The following is a 15,193-nucleotide window of genomic DNA, read 5'->3' on the forward strand; positions in this document are numbered from 1 at the left end:
TAGGTTTTCTGGAGTAAAATTGAAATCCATTTGATCCAATAATATTTTATCATTCTTTTTGTTTTTCAGATTAAAAAATAAAAGACTACTTATTTACTTTTGGTCTACTAGTTTTATTGGTTCATTTGTTGGGGAAGGAGTAAGTTATATCACAGACGGATCAATCTTGTGATAGTCGAGTAGCAAGAAATTATCAATAATTATTGTTTGTTCTCACACTCTGATACTAAGATAAAACTTTTATGAATTATTTCAATTTTAATTTGCACACTCAAATATTTTTTTCATTTAGTTTATTGGTACATTTTAGATATACAATATGATGACATTCATCATTGAGAATTTATTTGTACCTTTACATGATATATCTTGGTTCTTATTTTTTTCCCATTCCCCTGCCCTCCCTTCAACCCCTCCATCCCTCCCTATTTATAAAGACTTTGCTTCCATTTTTTCCTTTTCTCATATTTTTTCCTTTCCCTTCTTGCCTTTTCACTACCCCTCCCAGTTTCCCTTACCCTTTAGACCTTTTCTTCCTATTTCACGTTGTCTATTATACATTTTGATCCTGATTTACACTTTTAGTTCTCACACCAGAGAAACTATTCAGTATTTACATGTGTCTCTTATTCATTTAACTTAAGAGTGTGGCCTCAATGTGCACCCAGTTAGCTATAAATGTCTCTAGTTTCTCATTCTTTATGGCTGAGTAGTATTCCATTTTATTTAAAAACACACACACACACACACACACACACATCTTCTTTATCCAGTCCCCAGTTGATGGGCAATTAGACTGTTTCCAAGTTTTAGCTATTACATACTGGGCTACTATGAACATGGGTGAACATATATGGCTATGGTATGATTCTTTTAATTCTTTGGGGAAGATACCCAGCAGGGGAATAGCTGGGTCAAATGGAACCTCTAGTCCTAGTTCTCTGAGGTATCTCCATACTGATTTCCGCAGTGATTGCATCAGTCTGTACTCCCACCAGCAGTGGAGCAGGGTTCCTTTCTCCCAACACCCCCACCAGGATTTGTTATTGGTTGATTTCTTGATAGCAGCCATTCTTTCTGGGGTGAGGTGAAATCTCAGTGTTGTTTTCATCTGCATCTCTCAAATGACCAGTGATGTTGAACATTTTTTCATATGTTTATTTGCTGCTTTTACTTCTTTGTCTGAGAAGTGTCTGTTCATTTCAGATGCCCATTTTTGAATTGAGTCTTTAAATTTGGGGGGTCTCATTTTTTAAGTTCTTTATATATTCTAGATCACACTCAAATACTTTTTAGATTTTTCTGTCTTACCTATGAAGATATGGCTTAAATTCGATAATAAACATTATCAGTTAGAGCATTAGGTATATCTAGATTTAATCTTAATTTTATAACTATTTTTTCTTGTAGCTTTACTTACCTGTATGTGTGGCCTGTCCTTCAAAATCTTCCTCCAAACTGTGGCTTTTGGCTTCTTCCATTTTAGGGACCGGATTTGACACAGTCTATAGGATGAACAAATGAGTAATGATGGAGTTGAATTCTGAAATATACATGCACACTTACATACATATAAAAGATATATGTGTATGTATGTGTGTGTATGTATATATGTATGTGTATTTATAGTCTCTGATGGTCAGGTTCCATGGTAGGTTAAAGGTTGTCACTAAGTGATAAAGTGTTTAGCATGTCTCTGTTTACATTGTAAAAGGACTTTAACACTTGTGTTATTAAAGATGTTGGAATAATTTATGTTTTGTCTTGTTTATACTTCTGCCTTCATTTTAGGTCTATACACCTAGTGAACATTGCTGATTACAAATTTCTTTCTAAAAATTAATTTGTTATCAAATTTCATAAAATAATATCCAAACATTTCATATTATAATAAAGTGTTAATAATACTTAATGTATAATAGCAGCTCTCTATATCAAACAGCAAGTTTTCCACCAAGCAAATCAAAACAACCAATAACTAAGCCTCCAGTATTTTTGAGAAGCTAAAATCTAAGAGCACATGGTCATTTTCATTCATGGGAAATACCTTGATGCCTTCATATAGAACTTACTGAATGTAACCTACATGCTTCCTTATCTTCCATTTATCTGGAAAACTCAGTTTTTATACATTACTAATCTATTCCCTAAGGAATCCATGTAAGTATGATTTTTTCTGAAATTTTTATCAGGTAGTATTAATGGTGGATATACTATTGTCCTTCACATTTTTACCCCTTGTCTCCTTTCAAAGTCAGTTTTAAGCACCAATATCATCCAGCTTGTTCAATGAATTCTTTCTTAGTTTTTATCAATTTGCAATTCAGCCCTGGACTTGATCTGTTTAGTGTTTTCCAAAGGCACAAGATAAACCAAAAGTCTTTGTCTTAGTTCCTTTTTGTGCTGACTTCTGGTTTCAGTTCTTGCAGTAGTCTTGTAAGTTTGCTGTTTCTGTTAGCATAATCTCTATCCAGAGTCACTGGAGGTCAAAGTCTTTACCAATTGATTTTTCCCACCTGAACAAGAAAAGGCACAATGGAGTACTGCTCTGTCATAAAGAAGGATAAATTTGAGTCTACTAGGAAAATGGATGTGTCTTGAGACTATAATGTTAAGTGAAATAAATCAGACGCATAAGGTTAAGTAGTACACCTTTTCTTTTATGTGAGAAACCCAAAGTATAGATAATTTAAAGTGTAAAACAAAAGACAGACAATAGAAAACAAGAAAATAGATCTTTGGAAAATGGAAAGGGAATTAGAGATGGAGGGAGTGAAGGAGGGGAAATGAAGAGGAAATAAAAAGAATTAAGTTATGTACATGTAGTAACTCCCCACAATGAATGTAATTATGTATGTACTGCAAACATGCCCTCGTTAATTAAAATAATGGCTTATATGTGATAACATTCTCAAACTTTCTCCTTAAAATACTTCCAAACATGGTACAGTAATTATGAAGAAATAAAATGAGGTGAATATAAATGAACCTGCTTGTTCTTGTATCACATGCACTAGTGACCATTTCATTGTCATCATCTTTGTTCACATCATGCTGTGATGACAATTGTTAATGTATCAAATATACTAATGTAGCCTGATTAGAATATCTAGTTTAGAATTGACTTGTAGACTCTCAGTGCTCCTTAAAAAGTGCTTTGTTGTCGAAAGTATCTGTTGTACTTTATTGGTAGATTTTCAAATAGTGGGATCAGCTCTCCACTGTGCCCTAGTCTGCCTTCTCTCCTAGGCTGTACAATAATTTTGGTGCTTACTTTTATAAGATTTTCTCCACGATGATGAGTTCTCTGAGGACAGATTTTAACTTGCTGTCTTCTTATAATTGTATCATACATTAACTATACTTCATAAATGATAGCATCAATAGTTTCTGAGAGCAGCTATGTGGTAGGTACTTTATCCTCATATTTTAAAATCTCACAAAACTATTTTCCTTGTTTTTCAGTGCTGTCAAGCTCTTAAAGATAAAATGACTTGCTGTAACTCACAGACATATGGAACGGATAGAGCCGGGTTTAAAAATCTCTGACTCTTCAAATCTCCAAAATCCTCATTTTTCTTCTACACTATTGGCTCTTCAATAAAGTGCTTAATGAATGAATGAATGCATTGATCAATAAGACAACTTAAATATTTTTGTATACATTCAAACCAGTATGAGACTATGCAAAATAATAAGTCATATGTCCCTAAATGCCTAGAGATGGTACTTCTTTGAATGATATATTTCTTTTTTAGATTAAACCTCCTTAGTTTGTACTGAATATAATGGAGAAGTCTTTTTATTTCATTTAATTCCAAATGACTGATAGTGACCCTGAGAAGTCAATATAAAATTCAAAAATGGCTTTGTCTGCAGTTAGTTCCTGCTAGTCATATGAGTTGATTGAGAATTTATCATCAGTTCTGTATCTCTAGATTACTTACAAAAACAAATGTAATAAGTAATATGCATCAATTATGTATAAAAATAAAAATAGGAAATGTTCTTATAGAACTGCTCTTGCATGTGTGGCAAAAGTATGGTGTCTCTGTGAGATTTATGTGGAAATTTGTACATGAGGTGAGGTATTTCATTTATGGACTCATATCAACCGTTTAAGACAGTTAATTCTGAACTCCAAAGAATGGTATTTTATGTTTTTAAAGGTAGTTGAAATAACAATTCTACAGCTTAAGAAATCTTTAATTGGAATTTCTAAACTTAAGTCTGTTTCATAGGTCTGTTATTATCTAGCTCAAGTTTTATATTAAAATATTCTTTTTTTTTTTTTTTTGGTACAGGGGATCGAACTCAGGTCTTTGAGCTTGTGCAGCAGGCGGTGAAACCACTGAGCTAAATCCCCGGCCCTATATTAAAATATTCTTAATATGTCTTTGAAAATATACACTTCAATTTTTCAAACTTTCAACTACTTTTTTATATGACAAAAGTCACAAATAGACACAGTTGCCTGGTGTCTGTTTTGGTGACTATAACAAAATACCACAGTCTCTGTGACTAAATAGAAATTTGTTTTCTCACATTCTGAATCAAAATCCAGCTAGGTCAGTTTCTAGTGACAGCTCTTTTTCTGGCTTGCAGATAGCCACCTTCTGATTGTGTTCTCACATGGCAGGGAGAGAACAAGCTCCTTGGTGTCTCTTCTTGTAAGTACACTAATCCTATATGATCAGGGCTATACCCTTATGGCCTCATTTAGGCTTAATAACTTCTGTAAAGGTCTTATCTCCAAATATATCACATGGATGTTTAGAACTTCATCATATGAACCTTGTGTATATGTATGTGTGTGGGTGGGTGGGGGCTACAGTTCAGTTCATACTTCCTGGGTCTGTCTTTTAAAAATAATTTAAACTATGTAGATGCTGGCCACTATTTCTGTGCTCTGGGCCTCCATAGCCCTTTCCTTAATTGCTAGCTAGAGCTTTGAAGCTTCCTGATTTTTCAGGGTTCCCAACTTACCTTGTAAGAATTTCAGTTTTGGAAATGAAGCTTATCTAGAACTAATTATTGTTTTTATTCTTCACTAGTTCTTTTCCTGCTTTTGAACAGATATTCCTGGGATGCCCCTGAGAGTTCACAAAAATATAGGCCAGGATTCTCTTTCATGTTAGATAATACAAATGCCTATTATTTCCTTGGTCAGTCCTGAGTCATTCTTATGTTCTAAAGAAGATATTAGTGTTAATAAACTCACTGTAATAGAATCAAAAACATCCTGCATTGTGAGATTGCTGACACCAGCAAAACTATTCAGCAGGCTGACTCAGTAACATCAGACTTCACTACTATTAGAAAGCAAGATTTATGTCTTAATCTGTGCTCCATAAGAGTGTCACACTGTATGCCACTTATCCTTGCAGAGATTCATATTCTACATTTTTTCACCTCTAACCATCCATCTCCTTAGGTCTCTGTGTTCCTGGTTTTTCTAAGGGGAATGTGAGCTAATCTGATCAACTAAGCCTGGTTAATGTGCTCACCAGTACTAATATGCTACTGTAAATATTTTGACCCTTGTCATGAGTGTATTCTCCAATGTTATACTGGACTCCTGTAGAAAGCAGTTCTTCTTTTTTCTTTCTTATTAAAATAAGTTATCAGTGGTACAAATTTCATATCAGCTATATATATGATAATGTCAGGTCATGGAGTATTACTGGGCTGGTAGAGACCTCCACTGTTTTTCAAATCATAAAGGTTGATCTAATTATTCAATAAAGTCATATTTTCTTCTTTTTTAACCCCTCCTCTTTATTTATTGATTTTAAGAATGACAGATTATTAGCTAAGAATGATGTGATCTTACATAAATATAAATATAGAGGAGATTTTAGGTCTCATATCTATCATTTCTTAAATTATCCCCCTAACTGATTTATTTATATTAATCTTCTCAAAGGAGGAGCTATGCATTTTCAAGCTTCCAAGTGATAGCATTATAATTAGCATTTGAACAGTTAGTTTCAAATGTACCTCTGCCAACTATGAGCCCTATGACCTTGGACAAATCACTAAGACTATCTGTGCTTTAGATTTTTATTTGTAAACTGGGAGTAGTAATAGTATATATTTGAAAACATTATATGAGTATTAAATGAGAGAAATTATGTATAGTATTTAGTACTAGACATTTAATAGGTTTTGAATAAAGACTAATTTGATAATTAGTAAATAAAATGTAAAATACTGAAATCAAATATTTAAAATTAATAATGCATCTAGTCAAATTAATCTAAAATTTAATTTAGGAATCAATGCATCAATCAATGCACTACTTATGTCTAATTTACTCTGCCACTCAAATAGTATGTATGTGTATATATATATATATATATACACACACACATAGTTACACACATACTGTTCATAGTCTCCTATTTCATGGCTGAGGTTCTTTATTATAGAACTTTGATTTACTTTTTATAAGGACCATTTGCCACAAGTCTTTTAAGAACATACAAAATCCAAAAAGAGATAAATTTGGAATTATTAAATAAATATAGGCTAATAAAACATAGATGAAATTGCTTGAAAATAATATTAAAAAAGATTTTCTGAAGATGTTTGCCCCAATGGAACATGGGCATGATGACTTAATTTGAATGTAACATGCTTGTTTTCCAAATAATTAACTTTCCTACTTGTGACTTTGCAAATTGTTAATTCATTTTCTATTTTATTTCTCTTTTTTAGTTTTATGTTTCCTTTATATGTTTCTGCCTTTCAGTTTTCTAATGAAGTAAGACTTTGCAGATAGTAACAAAATTCAGGATTTCTGTTGCTACTTTGAGTTACTCTAGTTAATTTGGGATAGATCAACTTTTACATTTTTGTGTATCACAATGAAAATTTTCTTTAAGAATTGACTCCCAGAATCATTAGTGAAATACAAGATTTAGTTCTCAAAATGACTAAAATGAATTTTTAAAAAGCCATATAGATTATTGGCACTCAGTAAATGTTTTCCTCTCATTTACTCATAAAACACAAACCTTGATGCCATTGAAAATATACTTAATTTATGTTGTACTTCCCCTGAATTTAGCTACAGCTCATGACAACTCTGAATGAAGAACTGTGATAGATATTTTGATATGATACTGCACAGAATATGTAATGTTTTCTTAACTCCTATGCTACTCAAATAGTTTTTGCTTTTTCAACAAATGAGGGTGGACAGGTGGAAGATGTAGGAAGCCATTTAAACAATTTACAAAGACGCATAACAAATAGCAAATTTTTAATTGTCATCCTATATCATCAGTAAAAATATTTAATCTGGGAAATACCAGCTTTCAAAATTATAATTGGATTGTTGCTCCTCTGAAAACACATCAACCTATCCATGTTTGTTCTTATTACATGTAGATTTTTCTCTTACTTTTTCTAGAGAACATAGAACTGCCAGAATCTTGCAGGAAATTCAGAGCAGCTACCTTTCTTTTCTAAATATCTCTTTTACACTTATTTTAGCACATACTGATTGAATCCTATTACAAATATTATCATCAATAATTCATATGTATTTTGAAAATAACATATAATATCAAATCTAGTCTATCAACACAATATTTTGGCAAATCTTACCATGATGAATAGATAATCTCTAAGTTTTTTCTAGTTTTAACATTAGGTGATTCCAAGTAGCATGTATAATGGGCAAAAGTATATGTAGTTAAAATGGATTTTACAGTCAACTTATTTTTGTAGTTAATGAAATAACAGCATTGCAAAAACAATGGGAAGGGCCAGGGATTTAGCTCAGTGGTTCCGCCTCCTGCCTCACAAGCACAAGGTTCCAAGTTTGATCCCTGGTACCAAAAGTAAAAAAACAAAAAAACAAAAAACAAAAACAATGGGAAAACTATATTATACCTATTTTTATGATGCAAACTCAAATTTATTACTAATAATCAGCTTCATGCTAGGGAAATAAATTGAAAATTTTCACCCAATTTGACAAACATCAATGACGCTCAGTATTCCTTTTCTTTTGAAAACATCATTTCTGTCTCATGAAATGACTAGTCATTTGAAAGACATTACTTTCTTCACTTTAAGGTTTAAAAAAGAAAGAACAACCTAAAAATGTACTATTAAATAAAGAACCATCAAACACACAATTAATTAAGTATCCAGTTCAGAGATCTGAAAATGCTTCAGTGTTGAATGCAATATTACCTTTCAAACCTTGGAAGCCAAATTCTCAAACATGAAGTGCAAGGAATCGTTTCTTCCCTTCGTTTCTCTCTTCACTCAAAGTGAAGACTGAATAATTAAAAATTTCAAAATGAATCCCTATTCATGGTCTTTTTTAACTGTCTAGAATATCAAACTCAAAATTGTGTGTTTACTCTGAATTTTTATAAGTAGAAATGACTAGTGCAAATCACTTTAAGTGTGAATACAGTATGTAATAGTTATATAGAAAAATCAATACTTTATGTTACTTTAAATTATTTTAAAAGAACACAGTAATGCATAATACTGAAATCATTATTCTTTTTCCTAAGTGAAATTTTTAAAATTATCAAAATGACCACTTGTAGACTCACAGTTTAGGTCTCTGTGCCTGGTGTCCTTGATTATGTTGTGTGAGTGAAAAATCCCTGACTACTGAACTCCTTTTGAGCCTGGACAAGTTTAAGCTTGGATTTAAAATCCCTAGATATTGATGACCGTTGCAGAAATAGCTCTGTACATGTAATAGGATTGACATTGACATAAGAGAATTAACAAAGCCTGTTCATTAATAGCACGAAAACAAACTAAAATACAAAGAGCTTTGAGTTTTGTTTTTGTTACAATCTTTGTCTGCCTCTTTTTATATTATTTGAGAAAAATTTTATGTTTTTCCAGCATAGACTTCTGATACTTATTTTCAGAAATTCACTTACCATTTTCTAAAAGATAAATTATATTTTATCAAGAAATTTGTATTGATTTAACTGTAATAAATGTCTTTCTCAACATCATTTAACATGGTCTGTTTTTCCCTCAAATTCAGCAACTAGTTAATTTCTTCTCCTTTTTGTATAATGAAATGCCTTTGTGTTAAAATTTTTTTATCATTAATAGTTAGACAAATACAAATGAAATTTACAATAAATGCAACCTCATTACAAGTAGAATGACTCATCAAAAAAGACAAAAAATAACCAGTATTGGCAAAGATATGAAGAAAAGGAAACCCTTACACATTGTTAGTGGAAATTTGAATTAGTATGGCCATTATGGAAAACTCTATGGTGGTTCCTCAAAAAATTTAAAATAGAATTTTCACAGCATACTCTCTACTGCATTATATAGACAAAGCCAATCAGTACCTCAGAAATGAAAACATTCTTATGTATATTGCAGTATTAGTCACAATAGCCAAGATATGAAATTAATTTAAGTGTCTATCAGAAGTTGAATGGATAAAGAAAATGTGTTATACATGCTAATTGGAATACTGTTCACCAATGAAAAGAACAAAGTCTTGTCATTTTCAGCAATATGGAATGAATCTGGAGAAATTTAATGTTAAGTGAAATAAGCCAGAAAGATAAATACCACATCATCTAATTCACTTGTAGAATCTAAAAATTTTTTATCAGAAACTGAAGAGAGGCAGAGAGGAAAGAATGAAGAGCAGTCAGAAAACAGTACAAAGCTACAGTTAGATAAGAGTAATAAAATCCAGTGTTCTTTTGTGTAGAAGAAGGACTATAGTTAACAATAGTGCATATTTCAAGGTAGATTGCAGTATTTTAAATGTTATTGCAAAGAAATAAATGTTTTAGGTTATAATATGTTAATTACACTAATTTGATCATAGCTCAATATGTACATGTATCAAAACATCACACTGTATCCCATAAACACACACAATTATGTGTCAATCCAAAATAAAAGAAGTACTAGTGAAAATGTTTTCCAAAATGTTTTATTATTATAACACATCACTTTAGTGTCTATGATGGTTAATCTTAAGTGTCAATTTGACTGGGTAAGGGATACCCAGCTAACTAGTAAAACATTACATCTGATGAGAAGGGTACTGGGAGAAGGAGGGAGGAAAAAGGGAGGGACATGAGAGTTATAAAAAGCCCCTTCCTTTTGTCTCTTTACACTAATGTCTGGAATTAGAAGAGATAGCCATCTATTCCGGATTTTGTGGTTGATTTTTAATATTACCTTTAATCTTTAATATTGGAACATAATTGCTTGTCTTCAGCAGCTTTCCATTGTGAGGAAGGTTTTTGGTGAACACTGGAACTTAAATGCTGACCTGTAATCCATTTATGGGTCTGGGGAAGACTTAATGTAAGCATTGGAACTTACATGCTGTCTTGAAACTAATTTGTTCACCTGCTATTATTTTCTGGTCATAGAAGACTTAATAGATTTGATTACTAATCTTTAGATGCTTTTGGGACAGATGAAGACTCCACAAAAGCACTTGAACCATGTGGGAGAGTGCGGTAGGGATTGGACCTATAGGACCTATGGGTCATGCTACTGTGCAAGATTTCACTATCCAGTCACCTCAGTATGATGACCCCACTGGCTGATACGAAGAGCACCCACCAAGCTCTTCATGCTTGTCATTGTAATGCATGCCTCCACATGTTACCTCTGATTGACCACAGAGTTCCAACCCAACTGACATTCCCGGCCCTGCCTGAGGAATGAGACTGCAGTGGGCTTCGTGTGGAGATTCCTAGACCAGTCAGGAGATCAATTGACCCACTTCTGATTCCTTCCCTCCTCTCAAAAACTGGGTCCAGGGGGAATCTGAGAAAGTATAATTATGTCAATTTGGGGATGGGGAGACATAGTCTAAGAGGACTGTTCTTCTTACCAGTTAATGGTGGCTTTCTCAGTTATATGGGCTTGGAAATTTTTGCTACTCCTCTGAGTTCTGGTGAGTTCATAGGTATTGTTCTTCTCTGTATGTGTTTGCTATTTGAAATTCTGTGGTTATATTGATCAGATCTCCCTTTACTGGGACAAAATACTTGGCACCTGCATGTTTTAAAAGGAGAGGTTTATTTTTGCTCAAACTTTTAGAGTTTTCAATTTGTGGTTGTCTCCAAGATAGAGACATCATGGTGGAATGGCAAGGTGAAATAAAGCTTCTCACTTCTGGGTGGCAGGGAAGCAGAGTGTAGGGGAAAAATGACAGAGAGAAAGGGGCTAGGGACAAGATTTGTCCCCAAGGTCATGCTCCTGCAACCCACTCAGATATACCCAGAATGGTGCCTTACCAATCTCTCAAGCCAATCAAGTTAGCAGTCAAGTTTAACCATCACAGTGGGATATGGAGCACTATTATGAACCTCTCACTTCACCATATTACTGACTTCACTCTACTGACTTTCATATTTCTTTCATTTTATAAATCTAGGAGAAAAATTTCTTAATGATTGTCTGCCAATAGTCAAATCTACCTTAACAAAGCTGTTGATGAATTCAATTATATAGGACTTAATTTAAAAATAACACATTCTGATAAATTTGTTAGTTTCTTTTATTCAAATAAATGACTGATTGATTGATGGGAAACTTGTAGTTTTCTCCTTCATTAGAAGGTTAGGTATTTGTCATGGGGAAAAAAAATGTTTTCTTTGGTAGTTGATGGAAGGTCTTTTCACCAAGTTTGGACAAATTAATTTTACTATGGAGGAGGTAAAATGTAAAAATCTTGATGCCACAATGACTTATGCTTTATTATAATAGGAAAATATTTTACCCTCTTGTCCAAACCTCATGGAAATACCAGCCTCTGGTGCTTATTTATTCATAGTTTTGAATGCAGACATGTGTTGCTTAATGGTATGTATACATTCTGAGATATGCGTTGTTAGGTGATTTCATCATTGTAAACAACATAATATATACTCTCCCAGACCTAGAAGGTTTAGCTTATTATGTATAGTACAGAAGCATATAGTCTATTTCTCCTAGGCTAAAATTGTATACAAGATATTACTCTTCTGAATACTGTAGGCCATTGTAACACAGTGGTATTTGTGTATGTAAACATATGTAAACATATACAAAGTCTAGTAAAATTCTAGGTGAATGGACTTTTAGCTCTGTCATAATGTCATGAGGTCACGATCACATGCGTAGTCTGTCACTGACTGAAACATCATAATCAGTACATGACTACAAATTATGGTTCATAAGTGCTTGATACACCAAAATACCACTGTAGTGCTAATCAACCTGGGCACTGAAGTCTGTAGGCAACAGTTGATTAGATTCCCTGACTGTTTTGAGCTCATCTATGTTTCTGTTCTGTACTATTCCAAATTCAATAGTGTCAACTGTACTTCTCTCCTTGGGTCATTTATAAATTTAGTCTCTCTCTGTGTGGGAAGCTGTGGGATGTAGTGGGACAATGTTGAACCATTTGGCTAAAGCTTATTGTGTTTGTTCCTGATCTTTCATGCCTCCACCCAGCTCTCATCTCCAAGACCCAGCTCTGGCCACTGCTCATTTATATAAAGACCACCAAAGTTGGAGGGCAGGCAGTCATTGTTTTATATATGTCAAAATTGAATATGTTGTTATTGTTGTTCTCCTGGTGAACAATCTACTCTTTTAGAGTCAGGTATTTTTCAGAGTCCGAAAACTATTTTTGAGATTTATGTCCTAGTCAATAAATTAGTGCCTTGAAATTCTATGTTGAAAACAGTAAAATGGATTTAACAAGTCCAAATAGTTATCAGCTTTCTGTATTTACCTCATTTTTATACATTTGGGCTAGAAAATGTTAACTACTTGAGCTGCCTTGGGAGTATATCCTCAGCAAACCTTTAATCAACCAAGTTACTTTTAGTCTTAGGTTTCAGTGTTAATTGTAGTCCTCTAGAGATAATATGTAGTTTTTCTTCATTGGCCTGGAGGACTCAAATTTCTGCAGTCCTATTAAATAGTAACTTATATCTGCAAGGGAGCATTAAAAATTTAGGCATGTGTATTTTTCTGAAATATGTATTTCTCCCAATTTCAACACTTTTACAAATGGAAAACAATTGTGATTTACCTAAAATATGAATTTTGTCAGACTTCTGTAGAACTAGAAATGAAGTTGTTTAGTGCATCTCATTTGGATGTAAACAAAAGAATTCTGGCTGAAAGAATTTCTAAATTTTCTCAGTGTCTAATTTTTTTCCTTGAAAGCATGAAATGTCCTGAGACTATCAGGATTTACTTGTTTATTTTTTTAACACTTTAGAATCTCTCAATACTGAGATTATGGAAAATGGTATTTTTAATGTTCTTGGTAGTATAGGTAGTAGATAGATGGGTTACATTGGATTTCCTCTGATAATATAATAATATTAATGTTTTGGGGGAACTATGTTATATTATTTATAATATTAATATTATTAATATCAGTTGGTGAAAGGCTCAAATTTTATTGTCTTAGGCAATAGATTCTAGCTTATCTCTGATAAGAAAAAGAGTCGGGTCATGTGGTCAATGTTCCAACTCTTCCAGGGGCCGACCCAAAGTACTGGCTTCTGTCCCTCCTCCTTTGGGGCATGAAAGCATATTCTAGCTACTTGGAGCAGCTGAGAAAAATGTTTTTTTGGGGGCTAATAGAAGTTAAAAGGCCCTCAGAATCTTTCTGGGCTGATTTATGAGAATCTTCTATACAAAGCTAGCTTGTAGAGTCGGGGATTTAGCTCAGTGGTTTCGCTGCCTGCTGCGCAAGCTCAAGGACCAAAGTTCGATCCCTGGTACCAAAAACAAACAAACAAAAAACCAAAAAGCTAGCTTGTAAAGACTGGGAAAGATAGCTGTTTTGTTTAATGCACAGATGCAAAAAAAGGGTTTAGGAAAAATGAATAAATAGTGATTACAGTATTCCTCCCAGGAGTTAAAATGTAAATTTCTAGAGACTCACAATAATGAAATGTTGATAGATGATTTACCTGACAGAGAATTCCAAATAACCACCATAAATATTTTTAGTCAGACCAGGAGACTAATGTATGGACAAAGTGAGAATTTCAACAAAGAGATAGAAGGTATTTATTCACCAGAAGAACTTAATTACTGATCTGAAGAAATCAAGAGAAAGGAAAGAACAGTGAGCCCAAAGACTGACTATTGGAAATTATCCAAAGAAGCAAAAAAAAAAAAAAGAAAGAAAGAAAGAAAGAAAGCTTAAGGGATTTATGGGATTCCATCAAGTGCATCATTATGCACATCACTGGCATCCCAGATGGAGAAAGGAAAAGAGCAGAAAGTGTATTCAAAGAAATAATGGCTGAAAACTTCATAAAGAACTGGGGAAGGAAGTAGATGTTTAGATACAGAAAGCCAACTTATCCAAAATAAGATGAATAAATACATATTCACATCAAAAAATATCATAATCAAAATTGTCAATAGCCAATGACAAAGAAACTTTTAAAAGCAGTAAAAGTGAAACCACATTGCATAATAATGAATCCATATAAGGCTACTAGAGAATTTCTCAGCAGAAGTATTGTAGGCCAGAGGGAATGAGATGATATTTTCTAAGTGCTAAAAGAAGGAAAACTCAACAACAACAAAAAGAAACCCCTGTCAAGCAAGAATACTGTATCTGAGTAAATTCCTTAAAAAATGAGGACAATATAAAGATTTTTCCAGATAAACAAAAGGAGAGAGAGTTCATAACCATTGGATCTAACTGCTAAAGAAATTTTCTAGTTCTAGCAAATAAATGCTAACAGCAATACAAAAGCAGATACCTTGTGTGCTTTAATGGACAAAACTCAATGGTAAACATAAATATGTTGGCAAATAAAGAGTACTGCTATACTGTAATGGTGGTAGATAAAACTCTTAATTTTAGTATAAAACTACAGACAACAGCATTAAAATAATTCTAACTTTCAAAATATAATAATGTATGCACAATATAAAAAGTAATTTAAATTACGACATAAATACATAAAATACGTGTGGGAGGAATAAGTAAAAGCATAGGGGTTTTTTTTTGCTGAATTAGAGTTAAATTGTTATTAGCTTAAAATAGAATATTATGAGTTTTTTGATATAAGCCTCATGGTAACCACATAGAAAATACATATAGAAAATATACACAAGAAAATAAATTTTAAAATGTCAACATGAAAAAGATCAATGAAACATAAAGGAAACTTAAGAGAGAAAG

The 15,193-nt window shown here is 32.9% G+C and overlaps 1 protein-coding gene across 2 annotated transcripts in view; it reads right to left on the reverse strand.

Annotated features, from left to right (window-relative positions):
• Positions 1-15,193, reverse strand: part of Pdc (phosducin) — a 36,275-nt gene that overhangs the window by 6,439 nt on the left and 14,643 nt on the right. Inside the window, exons 1-2 of one of the 2 annotated variants that reach the window (XM_087194227.1) lie at positions 8,583-8,627; positions 1,421-1,505 (exon numbers count right to left, since the gene is read on the reverse strand). In XM_087194227.1, the coding sequence (XP_087050353.1) occupies positions 1,421-1,481 (61 nt within the window). In that variant the 5' untranslated portion in view covers positions 1,482-1,505; positions 8,583-8,627. Of the gene's footprint in view, positions 1-1,420; positions 1,506-8,582; positions 8,628-15,193 lie in introns of those variants that run through there. The other variant, XM_004862781.4, reaches the window with a different exon arrangement.

The sequence above is a fragment of the Heterocephalus glaber genome, unplaced genomic scaffold (assembly GCF_053883595.1).
Source record: "Heterocephalus glaber isolate CG9 unplaced genomic scaffold, H.glaber_assembly_v1.0 deba00001600, whole genome shotgun sequence".
NCBI classification, from domain to species: domain Eukaryota; kingdom Metazoa; phylum Chordata; class Mammalia; order Rodentia; family Bathyergidae; genus Heterocephalus; species Heterocephalus glaber.